This window comes from Motacilla alba, chromosome 2 (assembly GCF_015832195.1).
Source record: "Motacilla alba alba isolate MOTALB_02 chromosome 2, Motacilla_alba_V1.0_pri, whole genome shotgun sequence".
NCBI classification, from domain to species: domain Eukaryota; kingdom Metazoa; phylum Chordata; class Aves; order Passeriformes; family Motacillidae; genus Motacilla; species Motacilla alba.
In genome coordinates this window covers 596862-612674 of record NC_052017.1, presented here as the reverse complement: position 1 = coordinate 612674, position 15813 = coordinate 596862, and the positions used below count along the sequence as shown (strand labels likewise).

The 15813-nt window shown below is 53.2% G+C and overlaps 1 protein-coding gene across 1 annotated transcript in view; it reads left to right on the top strand.

The window, feature by feature from the left end:
* Nucleotides 1-15813, top strand: part of MAP4 (microtubule associated protein 4) — a 122701-nt gene that overhangs the window by 68584 nt on the left and 38304 nt on the right. The window contains 2 exon segments of the mRNA XM_038130015.1: nt 87-230; nt 901-1047. Of these exon segments, the coding sequence (XP_037985943.1) occupies nt 87-230; nt 901-1047 (291 nt within the window).

The following is a 15813-nucleotide window of genomic DNA, read 5'->3' as shown; positions in this document are numbered from 1 at the left end:
AATTAGGCGAGGGCGTGATATTTATCTAATTTAATCTGATCTATATTTAAAACCAGCAATTTTTGCTCTGTACATTCCATTTGCAGAAGCAACAGCAAAGGTGGAGGCGGAATCCAAAGTCCCAGAAGTTTGTGTGGATCACTCAGAGGAGATGAAGGACAGGAAACCTCCCCCGAGCCCCCGGGAGGAGGAAATTCCCGGGAAAACCAAGCAGCCCCCGGAGGCAGCAGGTGGGAAATGCAGCCCGGGCACAGCTCTGCCCCAGCCGGGCTCCAAATGCAGCCCCAGCAGGTTTTCAGTGCCTGCTACACGGGGCACATTCACAGAACTTGTCCTTTCCTTCCCCCTGCATGGTTGTTGTACCAATGCCTGTCACGGGTTTGCCTTTCTATTTAAAATTTAAATAAAATTAATTACAGAGAGAACTGCTCTCCCTTGTAATTATGCCTTGCAAATGAAAACTGGCTGTAATTATGCAGAGTGAGGAGTGTTGTGGTGGCTGTGTGGATGTATTGTAAGGTATAGATGAATACAAGATGATCAGCATTAGCCAGGGACTCCGGGCTGATAATGGAGCTCATTCTGGATTTGAATTCCCAGTGGGAAGCTGGGACAGTCTGAATTGGGTTGATTACAAAGAGGAAAAAACCCAAACAAAGCCTCACCCAGTGCTTGAAAGCCCTGAAACAGCTCCTGCTTCGTATTCTACCCCCACCTTGGCACGTGCCAAATATGAAAGTGCTGCTGAAATGGGATTGTGGGGGGATGAACCAGCTGTGTCTCATAAACCTCATTCCTATTAAACACAAAATTAACCCCTTTGCAAGGGCTGGGGTTTAGCTGCAGGCTGCCTGTACTCCTGAGACCTGAAGCTTTCTGTTCCTGTCTTTCATGTTCCAGCTGAAGCCAAAGGAGCACTAGAAAATAAAGACCTTCCAGAAAAATCTGCTCCTGCTGAGAATGGTGAGACACAGAAGGAGGAGGCTGAGCACAACCACGTCCAACACGCAGAACCTCAGGAAGGGAAAACCCTGCAGGAGCCCACAGGTAGGATAGAAATCCTAACGTAAAAAATAATTCCATTTCCTGATGGAAACCTCCTCTGGGAACTCTTCTGCTGCTGGCTGTGGGGCCACCTGGGCCAGCAGAAATGTCTTTGTGTGGCTCTCGGTGCTCCTGGTGCTGGGCTCACCCTTCCCCTCGGATCCCTGCCCTCTCCAAGGCTCTTTCCCCCCACATTCAAGCTAAAAGCCCAAATGCCTGTGCTCTGAGTGCTTTATCACTGGGACTGGCTCACAGCTGTGCTGGAGGATTGCAGAGCTCTCATCTCTCTGCCATCAGCACTGGCTTTTATTTTGGTGTTGAAAAGGACTGTTAATTCTCATGAGGATATTCCCAGGGAGGATCTCCTTCCCGAGTGAGCTGTGCAATTGCCAAAGGAAGATGTGATTTGCTCCTGCTCCACTGACCCAGCCTCCAGAGGGGCTGGTGCTGCTCACGCTTGGTGTGGAGGAGGATTTGTGGGCCAGGGCTGAGTGACAAACAACTGCTGCTCTCCTCACCCCCTGAGGGATCCCCAGGGACGCAGCAGGTGACCCTGGGACAGAGGCTCTGCCTCCCCCTGCTTCCTCCCTGGCTGCTGGGGAAACTTGGCTCTCTTGCCCCCATCTCTCTTCCCATCTTCCCACTAAACTTCTGTTTTCCCACTCTGGAAGGATGCCAGCCAGAGATATAAAAAGGCTCTCTCTGATCTTGTCTTGCTGAGACAAAATGGATCCTTAATGCATTTTTAAAAAGCAATGGCATGTCCTTGCAGGAACTGGTGCTTTTTGGTGGGGTAAGAGCCTGTGTCAGACTTGTGTTTAAATAGCACTGGTGGATGGATTTGGGGTGGATCGCACAGGTGTTGGGGTAAATACCTACCCCAGCCCTCCTGAGGTGCCTCTGGTGTGGTTCCAGTGCTGGGAAATGCTGCACGTCTGCCTGTAGGGCCTGTTTGAGAGGGCTGCAGCCACACAGAGAATATATTTATTATTTCTTTTATCAAGCAAATAGTGGCCTTGATGTTTGAGCAGGCTTCCTGTATTCCAGGTCTTCCCACTGCACAAGTCAGGCAAGCTCCCAAATCCAGGGACCGTGGGTTTGGCAGAGCAAAACCTGCCCCAGTGCCTCTCACAGATGTGCCAGAGGAGCATCCTGTAGGTGTCCCACAGCAGAAGAGTCCTGAGCCCAGAGCAGACCCCTGTTCCACAGTGGAGCTCGGCTGTGGTGCTGGAGCATCCCCTCGCTCTAGGGTTCCTCACAGAAAGGCCACCAGCGTCCCCACGGAGCCTGTGGAGAGCTGCAGAGATCCTCCCCAGGAAAACTGGGATTTGGAAGGTGCCATGGTGAAGAAAAAGAAAAAGAAACCGAAACAAAGGAGAAGCCAGCTGCCGAGAGGGATGGAGTTCTGGGATGAGAACGGAACAGCCTCCAGAGGAGCCAGGAGTGCTCCCTTTGGGCTGGAGTGGCAGAACCCAGCCGTGTGTCCTGGAACACCCCCTGGAAGCAGAGCTCTGGATGTGCCACAGGAGGCTAAAATAACAGCTGGGAGTCAAATCCTGGAGGAGCAAAAAGCCCTCCCTGTGCCAGCCCCAGGACAGCAGGGCCCAAAGTCCAGCGTGCTGGATGCCAGCCCCGGGGAGGAGGTGGGAGCAGAGGGAAGGAGAGGTGCCAGCTGTGTGCTGGCATCTAAGGGCCACAGCAAGGAGCTTCCCTCAGAGCAGGTGGGCAAGCCTGAGGAATCTGCTGCAGCCAAAGGACCCAGCAAGGCCACGGAGAGAGATTTGCCCAGGAAAAACGAGAAGAGGGAGGACAAGGAGTCAAAAGGTGCCGAGCTGAAGGACAATGTGAGCAAAGCAGGAACTCCCTTACAGACCCACCCTTCGGAATTGCCCCTGTCCCATAAAAACAAGGAGCCCAAATCCCCATTACCAGGGCAGGAAGCGCCCGGTGACTCTGTCCAGCAGCCTTCCCTGGAAACAGCAGCCAAGAAAAAGTGGGAAAAAAGCAAAGGGCTTGAAAGGGAATCCCTCCACCAGCCTCACCTGGAGGCTGCAGCCCTGAACAAGCTCCCTGCAGAGCCAAAGGCAGCTGCAGAAAGTAAGAGAGGGTCAGAGGGAGGACTGAGGAGCCCAACAGATGCTCCTGGAGCTCCTGTTCCAGTTCCACCAGAACCTGGGGACGTTCCAGCTGGGCAGGGCAGGGCCCAGGGTGTCCCCAAACATCCCAGCCCTGGTGAGGCAGGGGACAGGGGGGTGGCAGCAGGTCCAGTCCAAGGGAAAGGAGTCCCTGGTTCTGAGCAGCAGGCTGGCACAGACCCCAGCCTGACACACAGCACGGACAGGCCTAGGAAAAAACGCAGTGAAGGGAGAGGCAAAAGAATGAAAAGCTGCCCAGAGCAGATGGTGCTCTCAGAGGATGGAGGCAAATCCACTGATGGAGGGAGGACAGATGAGGCTGGGAAGGAAACAGTTTATCCTGAAAATGGCCAGGCTGTTCCTGCCAGAGGACACCCGTCAGGCAGTGCTGCACAGGCCTGTCCTGCAGACAAGCCCAGAAAAAGAGGCAGCGATGGAAGGAGCAAAAAAGGGGAAAGGAGCTTTTTCCAGCAGCCTTTCCTTGAGAATAAGATGGACTCAGGGAGTTTTCCTGAGGGAGCTGATAAGGTGAAGGAGGGCAGTGATAAGGGCAGGGAGCCTGGCTGTGTCCCTGCTGGGGGCTTGCAGGAAAATGCAGCTAAAACGCAAAGGCCAATTGAGCTGGGACTGGAGAAACCAAAAGAGAATGTTGGGAAAGGTGAAAGAGCTGATTTGGGAGCTTTAGACCAAGCTTTGCTGCTGGAGAAGAGCAGAGAGGGAGCCAAAACTCCTGCTCTGGCTGCCACCATCAGCCCCACAGACCAGGTGGGTTTGGCTGGGAAAGGCTGGGAGGCCGGAGGTGCTGGGCTCAGCTCGGATGTGCCAGTGCTGGCAGAGAAAGCCAGGAAGAGGAGCAGTGATGGGAGAAGGAAGCAGCCTGAGAAAAGCCCCTCTGGGCAGGCAGCTGTCCTGGGGGCTGGCGGGGAAGCCAGGCAGGAGCAGGTGGCTGGAGGCAGGAAGGAAATGAGCTTGGCTGAGGAGAGGGCCTCTGGTTTGCAAAGAGAGAGGCTGGAGGAGGAGCTGGGCAAGCCCAAAAGCCAGGGTGGCGCTGGGAGCTTCTCCGAGCAGCCAAATCTTTCAGGCCCTAAAGCAGAGACTTCAGAGCCAGAGACAGGGAAAGGAAAGTTGGAAACTAAGGAACCTTGGCCTGTGAATAAAGGGAAGGAAGCAGATAAATCCCCAGAGCACAGGGCAGGGATGCACAGTCCCACCAGGGAGCTGGGCACGGACAAACCCAAGGGTAAAAGCAGAGATGGGAAAGGCAGAAAGGCTGAGCACAGTCCTGAGCTGCAGCCAGGTGACATCCCTGCAGTGGGAGGTGTTGAACAGACTCAGTCTGAGAAGGGCAAAGAGAATTCCAGGACTCCAGAGGTGCTGCTGGGTCCCCTGCCTGATCCTGCCAAGGCACAGGCCCCTGCTTTGCCTCTGGAGCCAGGGAAGTCACACACAGGTGGTGAAGAGAAGCACAGAAAGGGGGAGCCTGACCCACAGCAGCCTTTTCTGCTGGAGCATAAAGCAGGAGCAGGGATGTTCCCTCCTGCTGGCCTGGAGATCTGGGACAAACCTGAGGCAGGAGGTGCCAGTCCCTGCAGCAGGAATAAAAATCCTATTCCAGAGCATCCAGCAGCGTCAGATCCCAGCCTGGCCCCAGTCTCTGAGAGATCTAAAAAGAGGGGCTATGATGGAAGCAGTAAAAAGGCTAAAAATGCCTCCAGGCAGCCTGTTCCTCTGGAGGCAAAAGCAGACAGGAGTGAAGCACAGCCTGCCGTGGGAGCTGGGCTGGAATGTGGGGTGGAAGACACAGATCTTGTAGATGAAAACAGAAACATTAAAAACTTTCCCACTGGCCCTCAAAGACTTGGGAATAATAAAAGAAGTGACTTCAAATCCATGTCTCAGACCCCAGCAAGTGACCCTGGGGATGGGGGTGATGCTCCCTGTGGCCTCCCAAAGCAGGGAGAGGGGGGTGCAGGGACTGGGAGCCTTCCTCCTCCTCCTCCTCCTCCCCCTCTGGAGGCAGTGGCAGAGAAAAGCAGCAAAGAGCCTGGACCTGATGCCAAGAAGGAGATGCAGCCCCAGAAATCTCGTGAGCAGCCCAAAGAACCTGGAAAAGAGGTTTCCCAGAAAGGTGGGAAGAGCAGAGAGGCTGATTGCCAAGGTGGCCAGCCCGAGGACAAAAGTCACCTTTGTCCCATGGCAAAGGTGGAGGATAAAGAGATCAAACCCACTGATACGAAGCACAACACTGCCAAGGCTCCCTCAGAGCTTCCTCAGGAGGCAGCAGATCCAAAACACAGGGCAGCCTCTGGAGCTGCTGAGGGGACAGGGGGACCAGAGGCCACCGTGTCCTGTGCAGAGAAGGGCACAGAGAGGTCCCCAGCCCCTGCGGGGACACCTGGCAGCACAGAGAGGTCCCCAGCCCCTGCGGGGACACCTGGCAGCACAGGGAGCTGCTCTGCAGCTGAGGCAGCCGTGTCCCAGGCTGTGCCAGGAGCTGGCAGGGACAGGAAGGCTGGAGGGGCTGAGCAGGGCAGGGACATGAGGAATGAGCAGAGCTCACCCCAACAGCAGGGCACTGAGCCTGAGGCTGCTGGGACGGCTGCCCAAAGTACCCAAAACCAGCCCAGAGAGAACAAAAACGGTCCCTGTCAGCCTGCAGAGGAGGGCCCTGCTCTCCTGAAGGACCATGCTCCTCGTGCTGGGGTTCTTCTGAAGGACGCTCTGGTGTCAAAGTCTGAGGGGGATGAACCTCAAGAGAAAACCAAGGAAAAGGATTCTCAAGCCAAAACCAAAGAAAAGGAGTCTCAGGACATAAATAAAGAAAGAGAAACTCAAGGTACAACTAGAGAAAAGGGATCTCCAGACATAACCAAAGAGAAGGAATCTCAAGGAGTAACTAAAGAAAAAGAGTCTCAGGACACAACTAAAGAAAAGAAATCTGAAGAAGTAATTAAAGAAAAGGAATTTCAGGACACAGCTAAAGAGAAGGAATCTCAAGAAACAACTAAAGAAAAGGAATCTCAGGACACAACTAAAGAAAAGGAATCTCAGGACACAACTAAAGAACAGGAATCTCAAGCCCCAGCTAAAGAGACAGAAGAAAAACGTGAGCAGAAAGTGGTGAAAGAGGCAAAGAAAGAGAGAGTGAAGGCAGCAGAGCAGCTCAAGGGCTACATGAGACCCACCAAGGCCCGAGGGGTGCCAGCCCTGGTGGGCAGAGCCGTGGCCCGGCGGCCGGACAGAGGTGTGTGTGTGCCCAGGGCCTGCTGCGTGCCCTGCCCTGGCATGAGCCCCAGTGGGCATCCCAGCGTGGCATGAGGGGTGCTGGCTGCTCTCAGGGCTGCTGGGGCTGCTTGCCTGGCTCACAGTGCTCTTCCCCAAGGTCAGAGCTGGCAGCTCGCTGCGAGTGCCAGAGCTCTGCCTTGGGGTGGTCCGTGGGGTTGAGTTACAGCTGCGTGGAGGGTTTGGGTGCAGGTGGCCCTGAGCTGGGGTGTGACAGTGTCCCTGACCCTGCTCAGGGATGGAGGATGCCAGGGGCAGGGAATGTTCTGGGTCCCTGCTGTTGGCAGGGTTTGGCTTTATCCCACCTCAGACCAACTGCATCCCCTTCTCCTCCTGCAGTTGGTTTGGCTTGAGCCTCCTTGAGCCTCTTCATCCACAAAATGTGTTTCCTTCTAGAATCAAAACCTTTTCCAAAGCAGCTCTAACAAAACAATGGTGGGGCTGATGTAAATTTTGGGACTTTTTCCCTCTTAGGAGACTTTGGATGGGCTGGTCAGCATCCAGGGCTGGGCACCCTGGCTGTTCTCCAGGGAACGAGCTCCCTGTGCTCATAGGAAATGAGCTGGAATTCATCCCACAGAACTGAATCCAGTTCTTAGAAATTTTGAAATACGGCTAGAGATGAAATTACCAACATTCTTGTACTTGTGCTCATTCTAAAGCTTCCTCAGAAAGAGTTGGCACCTCTGTGAACCCCGCTCTGCCCAGACGGGCCGGGGAGTTTATCCCTGCCCTCAGGTGCTCTCCATTTGTGCCTTGTCATCAGGCATGGAAGTTTGCTGCTGTTCCTGCAGAGTTTCTTGCTGCCAGTTTGCATGATGCAGCCACTAACTCACCAGACCCCGAGCTCCAGAGTGCCTTAACATGCTGCTCAGGTTTTTGAGAGGTTTTGTAATTTTAATGAGTGTTGCATAACCTGAAGTAGTTCTATTTTAGTGGAAATGGTGTTCTCTGCATGAACTTGTGCCTGCAGAAGTGATGCTCTTTGGTGCATGATGCAACAAAACAAAGGGAAAGCTGAAGGCAGCATCTTTTACAAAACCAACATTTCTTCCAAGCCTTTCCATTGTGTGCCAGGAGTTTTTGAAGGAAAAGCTCCTCCTGAATGTCTTGCACAGGTAACAGTGCACGGATTGGAGGAGTCCTGCTCAGAGTAGCACTGCAGCCTGCGAGTAAGTTGGCACAAACTTTGCACCTGGAAGTTGTCCTGATGTCAGTTTACTCAGGGCTTTGATAACCTTCCATTGCTTTCCTCCTTTCAACACTTTGTAGAGTCAACAGTTGGTTTGTCGGGGTTTTTAGGAGGAGCTCAGAACGCCCAGCTCTGAATTCCCCCAAAGGGTGCTGGGCCCTGCCCAGGCTCCCCAGGGCATGGGCACATTCCCAACCCTGCCAGAGCCGCAGGAGAGTTTGGACAGCACTCCCAGGGATGCCCAGGGTGGGGTTTTGGGGTGTCTGTGCAGAGCAGGAGTTGGATCAGTGATCCCTGTGGGTCCCTCCCACTTCAGGAGCCTCCATGGTTCCAGGGCTGAGCTTGTTTTGGAGCTCTTGGTGCTGTGTTCCCACAGCAGCTGAAGGTGCTTTGCCATCCCAGAACCCCAGGATCGTTAAGGTTGGAGTCCTGTGCCCAATCCCAGCCTTGTCCCCAGCCAGAGTCCTGAGTGCCCCCTCCAGGAGTTCCAGGGATGGGCACTCCAAACCTCCCTGGGCAGCCCCTGCTCACAAATCCAGACACACGACCGAGACTTTTGTCTCCATTTCCATCGTGCTGGCCCTTCCTGGACCAGCTGTTCCAGAGCTGCAAACCCCCCCAGGGCCTGGCTGAGTCCTCAGTTGGCACAAGTGGTGTGGAAGTGCCTGGAGAGGGAATTCACACCCCAGTGGCACCGAGCTGAGCCCAGCAGCCGGGGAGGGGAAGGTGCTGAGATCCCTGGCCAGGTGACTGTGCTTGTTCACTGACAGAGAGCAGGGAATTGTTCAGCTGAGGAAATCCAGCCTTTAACCCCAGCACTGCCAGGGCCACCGCTGACCCACGTTCCCCAGTGCCACATCCACACGTTTCTGACCATTCCCAGAGCTGGTGGTGGCAGCACTCCCCTGGGCAGGGCTGCAGGGATCCAGGAGATCTCTGTGGAAGTCCAGGTGTCACAGGGACTGCGTGGCCCCTCCACGTGCCAGTTTGTGCTCCTGTTCTGTAACAGTGGCGTGCTCAGGGGGGTTGCCTTTAGCTGTTGCCACACCTTGGCCAGCTCCTCAGCTGGGACTGTCAGGCAGGACTGGGAGGCTCCTGATCCACACCTGATATCCTCACAGGATCCTGGAATGCTCTGGGTTGGGAGGGACCTTAAAGAACACCCAGTGCCACCCCTGCCATGGCAGGGACACCTCCCACTGTCCCAGGCTGCTCCAAGCCCTGTCCAGCCTGGACTGGGACACTGCCAGGGATGCAGGGGCAGCCCCAGCTGCTCTGGGAATTCCATCCCAGCCAGGAATTCCTCATTCCCAATCTCCCATCCATCCCTGCCCTCTGGCAGTGGGAGCCATTCCCTGTGTGCTGTCCCTCCATCCCCTGTCCCCAGTCCCTCTCCAGCTCTCTTGTTTCTTTCCCCTGGAGGGTAGGCAGTGATTTGCTCCCAGGTTAAGGCATTCTGGAGGACCTCCTGCTGAAGTTCAGTGTTGAAATCTCTTTAGCCAGACTCCCATGTCCTACACTGTGTGTTCCAGGATAACAGGATGCTTCAGCTCCTGTCTGTGCTGCTAAAATAGGTGCCAGCATTGTGGTGCAGCTCCCTCGGGAGTCATGGCAACTGTGATGCTGCAGATCCCTCTCTCTGACAGGGGCTGGATCCATCTCCTGTAAATTAGGCCTTGCACACTTGGGTAATTTTATTTTTTTTCTATTTTTGACTGTGCAGCTTAAGAAACATTGGCTATAAGGCTGATTGTGCAATTCTTAAATTTAATCCCTTATCCCTCTTTTGGGTTTATTTCAGCTTCTCATTGTTGTCATTGTTGCCATTGGAAAAACTGCCCCAGAGCCTCCTGGAAAAATATTTTATAGCTTTTAATGTCAGGAGGCAGCTGAGCTGATAACAGAAACACCACAGGCATTATCAGCCTTTACAATGCGACTGAGCCTTTGTGGTGCCTCTTGTGTGAATTAAAACTCAGTTTGGGAATTAGAGGTGACAGTCAGGGCCCTCAATTCTGAACTTCCAAAGAGGTGCTGAGTGCTGGGCAATGGTTAAGGGGGGAATGATGGAAAGTTTTCACTGGGCCAGGGTTGGGCTGTTGGATTCTGATCTGCTGCTGACATCCCCCTTCCCTCTGCTCCTCAAGCTCTGTTGCAAAGGGAAACTTGCAGATAATTTTTTTTCAATCTGTCCTTGAAGAATAGTCGATTTTAGAAAAAGAAATTAATTTGTTTCAGTGTTTGGGGGCTGTATCCTCTTATGGATTTTGATTTGCATAAGCTGTTCAGCCCAGGGCCAGCTCTGCAGCCGAGTGCTCATTGCACAACCACCCTGTGGTGCAGACAGTCTGCTCCTGAATTCCTGCCCCAAATGGGGGCTGGGGGCTGCTGGAGTGCTCATCTCATGCCTGGATCCCTCTTTCCCCCCATCCATCCCCATCCCTGTGGCTGCCTCCTGTCCCCAGCCCGTGCCAGGCTGTCATGCTGCCCATTGCCACAGTCACCCTGTGGGATGCAGGGCAGATTTCTCAACAGTTTGTGTGCAAATCAAATCCATTTAAAAGCAAGAAATGCCCATCTCTGTCTAATGACAGGATTTGCTTTCCTTTTGCAGCCACAGTGAAGCTCTTGCTGTAAATATTTTCTTTTGCTGCCTGGTTTCCATTATTTTAAGTGGGTCTAGCATTTGCACAGTAACCTTTCAATCATACCGTGTTTGTAGTTCTCCTGTGGGACCCCAAACTGTAATTGGGTTTGTCTGACAGGAATTCATCAGCTGATTAACGCTGTGTTAATCAGGGCAGGGGCTGAAGGATGTGTGAGTGCACCCAGTCATCCTGAGATCATCAGCACTGATGCAGTTGTGTGCAGGAGCTGGTCAGAGCAGAGGTGCTCTAATAATGTTTGGAGATGCTCACAGTCATCACATTGCAGGCTGTGCATTAATTAAAGAGCTGTTAGTTGTCCCAGGGGGTGTGCGAGGGAACTGAGCCCCCCACGGTGTCACCAGGCAGTTCTGTCAGTGTCACCCGGCTTTGAGAGGGGACCTTGGCCCTGGGCTGAGTTTGGTTCAGCTTGAACAGAGGGCTTTGTGGAGGCTAAAAACTGAGCTGAGCTGAGCTGAGCTGAGCTTACAGCATGTTTTTCCAGAGGTGCAGCTCTGCAGTGCTGGGTGCTCAGGGGCCTCTGATCCAACAGGATCACAGAATCCCTGACTGCTTTGGGTTGGGAGGAACCTCAGACCTCATCCAAGCCCTGTCCAGCCTGGCCTTGGGCACTGCCAGGGCTGCAGGGGCAGCCACAGCTGCCCTGGGCACCCTCCCAGGCAGGGATTCCTTCCCAAGATCCCCCCTAAATCCCCCCTCCCTGTCCTGCCCCACCCCACAGCTCTGTGTTCTTTCCAGGTTGCCCAGAGCAGCTGATCCCACCGCAGATGCCCCTGGTTTTCCCCAGCTGCTTTCCCACCCTGCTGCACCAGTTCTGGTTCCTCTCCAGCTGGATGCAGCTGTGCCCAGCTCTCCCTTGGAGCTGGTCCTTGGCCAGCCTTCCTGAACTTGATCTCCTTCCTTTATTTCGTATTCCTGCTCATCCTTGACTCTGGGATTTTCAAGAAAAGCTGGGAGCGAAACAAATCCGCTTCTGGCTGCAGACTCCGCCAGGCTGAGGCTGCTGACCACATTTCCTTCGTGGTGCTGTGTAACTTTCTGGGAAATCTGAGTTCCAAACCTCTTTCCCTGGCTGATGTTGCCAGTCTGTGGCTTGTGCATCATTCGGTGAACTTGGTGTTGCCTCTGCTCGGTTTCCACTATGAAATATCCCCACAATAAGCAAATATTGAGTTGGAAACTCTCTGAGTGTGTTTGATTGCTGGTTTTGGCTGAGCTCTGGTTTTTGATGTAAATTCTAAAGCAGGATTTGATCTGTAGATGACCCGTCCTGTAAAACACGAGGCTGTGTTTAAGGTTTGTACAGCTCCACACCTTTGCAATGTTAACCCTATGAGATTCTGGTGGTCAGAATCCTAAATATTCCAGTTTTATCCTTCAGCCTGGCTCCTTGCAGCCTGTGGGAAGAAGTGAAGCGTGAGTTGAGCAGGGCTGGTTCCACAGCCCACGTGTGTGTGAGCACAGGGGCAGGGGTGTGTAAACCCCAGGTTCCTGGGCACACGGAGCGTGTCCTCGTGGCTCCGCTCGCTCTGATTGCTGTTCTTGCTAATAACTCTTAATTAGAGACCACACCAAGCACGCTGGCACGGAGGAGCTCATCATCCTGGAAAGTGATGTTGCCTTAGAAACCAGTGCAAGAGGCTGCACAGAAACGATTGTGTTAGATTAAAGCAAAAAAAAAAAAAACCCCAGAGCATTAGCAGGGATAAGTAATAGCTTCGGGAGTGAAGCAAAAATAGAAGCACTAGGCTGATTCATCTGCTGAGGCTGCGAGGCTGCAGATTGGGTACCAGAGCTGACGTGGGATGTAGTGATCTCCGCCTGCTCCGGGGACTGGCACAGCCCAGCTCCACCTGGAGCAGCCCAGGCAGGGCTCAGGCATCTCTTGGGATGGCTGCCCTTGGAAAAGGATCAGTGGAAGCATCCCAGTGGATGTGAGTGCCTGCAGAGGTGGTTGGTGCTGGGACTGAGACTGGGCTGGGCGTGCTCAGCATCCCGGGCAGGCTGATCCCGTCAGCTCTACCTGCGAGCAAGGACAGGGTTTAATAAAAGGATGTGAGCAGGCAAAAGAGAGCCTTCCTCCTTGTGAGGAGGCAAAAGAGAGCCTTCCTCCTTGTGAGGAGGCAAAAGAGAGCCTTCCTCCTCGAGAGCAGGCAAAGCAGAGCCTTCCTCCTCGAGAGCAGGCTCTCTCACCTCTGGGAGGGAGTGGGACCCTCAGGCAGTGGGGGAGCTCCACATGCTGAGCTGGACTGAGGCCTGATCCACAGGATCCTGTAATGGTGTCACTGCTCCTGCCTGGCATGAAGGGTGGTGGAGAGCCCAGAGGAGAGGGAAGCCCCAGATCTGGTACCTGAAGAGTAGGAAATGTTCCTCCATGTTGTACTGAGGGTAAAAGCAGTGGTGGGGGCTCCTTTGAGGGTATCTGCTCCAGTGAGACCCTTCCTTGCTTGAGTCTCCTCTCAAAATCTGCCCAACTCTGTATTCTGAACATCCTTCCACCCTTTCTGGCTCATCTTCCCTGACCAGTTTGCCTTTTAACTCTTCAGAGAATTTAAGGTTTATGGGAATCTAAAGGAACAAGAGGGAGCAAAGCTCTGATGGAAGAGCTGCTGGTCAGAGCGAGTGGCCATTCCTGGCCTTGCACAGCCACCGTGGCACAGCTTCAGGGGCAGAATATTCATAAATAGAAATTAAAAGAAATGGACTGGGTAGAAGATAGAGGCCAGGGCGCTGGAGCTGGGCAGAGCTCTGGGAGCAGCGTGCTGTGGGCAGGAGGAGGCTGTTGGGAAGCTCTCGGTGGATGAACTCTGCATTACCTCCATTAATGTCCTGAGAGATTAAATACTGGCTGACTTTGGAGATTTTCCATCGCTAAGCATTCTCCTGCTTCTGAGCATCCCAGGTATTGACTGTGGCTCATTTCCTGCATTAGAAAACATTATTTAGTAAGGCAGCAGTGAGGGCTGCTACTGGCTGTGCACTGACATGGAGTCAGGCTTTTCTTCCCTGTGATGAAAATCCCTTCCATGATCCCAGGCTCTGAAGTACCAGCCCCAAAATCAAAGAGGGTTTTCTCCTCTATTAGAAAGGGTAGATATTTGCTTTAAAAAAAAAAAAATCAAATAAAAAGCTCCTAGGTGGTTTCAGAGAGCTTTACAGGGCTGCCCTCACTCCTGGGGAAATGCTTTAAGGGATCTCTGGGGGATTGAGACTTCCTGTAAAAAAAAATCTTGGTTTGGATTGAGTGAGCAATGGAGGAATAACAGTAATTACACAGATTAGAGGAACTCAGGGCCTGCCAGATTGGGGAGCACAGTCAGTACTTTCAGAGTGAGCAAGTGCTTGCAAACATTAGTCCTACATCAGGAAGGAGGGAGAGCACGAGCCGTGAGCTGAGAGCCCGTTTCCCACAGCAAGACACCTCGGAATATTTTAAAGCAGAGAAAAATTGTTGAGGCTCTTTGAGAAGTGAAGGTTGTGGGTGGAACTATTCTGGTTAATTAGAGGCTGTCAGGAAAGATTCATATAACTTACAGTTCCTTAGTCATTGTTTTTAAATATAGCAGTGCCTTAAATCCCAAGCTTAAATACAAGCAGATAAATGTGTGGATTGTAGCATTTCTCACAGCAGGTTCAATTCAGGGGGCGTAGTGGAACTTGCAGGCTCTGGGTATAAAAATACATTTCTTTCAGTTCAACTCGAGCAGGGGAGGCCTTTTCCATGAGCTCTGAGGACATTTTCTCCAGAGCGGAGTGTGGCGATAGCCGGGATGGTTCGTGTGCTGTGACCCTGCTTCAGAGAGCAAAAGCTGCCTCAGTCAAGGATTAAGCTGCACCAGACACTTAAGAATAAAAGCTGAATCTGCAGTTTGGTGCTAATGCAGCCTCTGAAGCCCAGTTTGACCAGGGCAGTGGTGTCCAAATCACGACTCCCAGCTGAAGAAGCTGAAGAGATGGCTGAGGAGGGCACATCAGAGGTGTTGAGGCTGGGTTAGGATGGATCAACAAAAGTGTGCAGTACTGGTGTGAATAAAGTGTGGCAGAAAAAATCCACCTGCAATCAGGACAGCAAGCAATGAAGTTCATATCTTTGTCAACTGGGGCACATGTCTGGCTTGTCTGGCAGATTCTGTGGACCCAAAGAGGCAGCTGTTTCAAAACACATGTGTGTGGCATCTTTAAATCGGCTAAAAATATTGTAAGATATGTTCATGTTAAAAAAAAATATAATGAAAATGAATCTTGCTGTATTTGAGACTCCAGGACCTTTCCAAACACATCCCATCCCATCCTTTTCAGCTTTGTCCTCTTGCTTACGGGAGCGAGCCGGTTTGTGAATTGTGAAATCCTCATTACAGCAGGACTTGTGATCACTGTTGACTCCAGAAGAATAAATTAAAATTCACAGAAAACAAAGCCCTTGTGCTGAAAGGGCTCATTCTGCCCTGTCTGTCGGGGCTGGGCTGGGGGGGCCGTGCCTTGGTTTGGTTTGCGGGGGGATCGCTGACCTCGGGTCCTGCGCCTTCTTGGAGTGGCTCATCGGCAGGAATTGATACCCATCAAAGCATCGATCACAGCAAAGCTTGGCAGAGCAAAAGGAGAGGCCGAAATCCCCCCAAACGTGTCGGGACCCCCCAAAGGCTGCTGACAGAAAAACCCGTCCCCTGAGCCGATTAAACCCACGGCAGCCTCAGCCCAGGGCCGGGCGCTCGCCTTCCCCAAGTGAATTCCTGAGGATTCTCCACAAAAGGATGCAACCTGCCGGTTTCTTTTGAACTAGTGGCTGCCTGCAGTAAGCGAAGGCGACGGCGCAGGGGGTGGGGAGGACGGGGTTTGTCACGAATACCGGGGGCACGCCGTGTCGTCACGGCAGCGAGCCCGGCGCGCCGAGCGCTGCAGCGGAGAGCGGAGCCGCCGCGATGTCCCTCTCCAACCAGCAGCCCGAGTACAGCCCGCTGGGCAAGGGCAAGAGCCCCGAGAGCTTCCCGGCCGCCTTCCACCGCATGGAGTCCCCGAAAGACTTCGGCAAAACCGAATTCGAGTGGCAGAGGACCGAGGGGAAGCTTAACGAGATTGGCTTGAACGTGAACTCGGGGGGACCGATTAAGGACGGGCTCGTTAAGAACGCCGGTTTCACGGATGAGGACAAGCTCTGCTTCTTCGAGGGAAAACTAGACAAAGAGCTAAAAATAGCTCAGAAAGACAAAAGAGAATTTGAGGTGCCGGGCAAGAAATACCAGGCGGCTGCGGGTCACCTTGAGAGCTGGTCCCTGATTTCGGAAACCTTTCCTTCTGCAGAAGGCAACTTCGGGAACCCTAAAGCGACCGATTTCCGCGTGGGACAGGCGGGAGCCGAAAAAGCCGCTGCCGGGCTGGGTAAAAATGAAGCCATCACCGACCAGGAGAAAGCCGTGGGTAAGGCTGGGATGGAGACCAAGTGCCAGCCGGAGCCAAAGCTGCCCCACGTCTCCGTGCCGGAGAGCGAGCCCGGCAA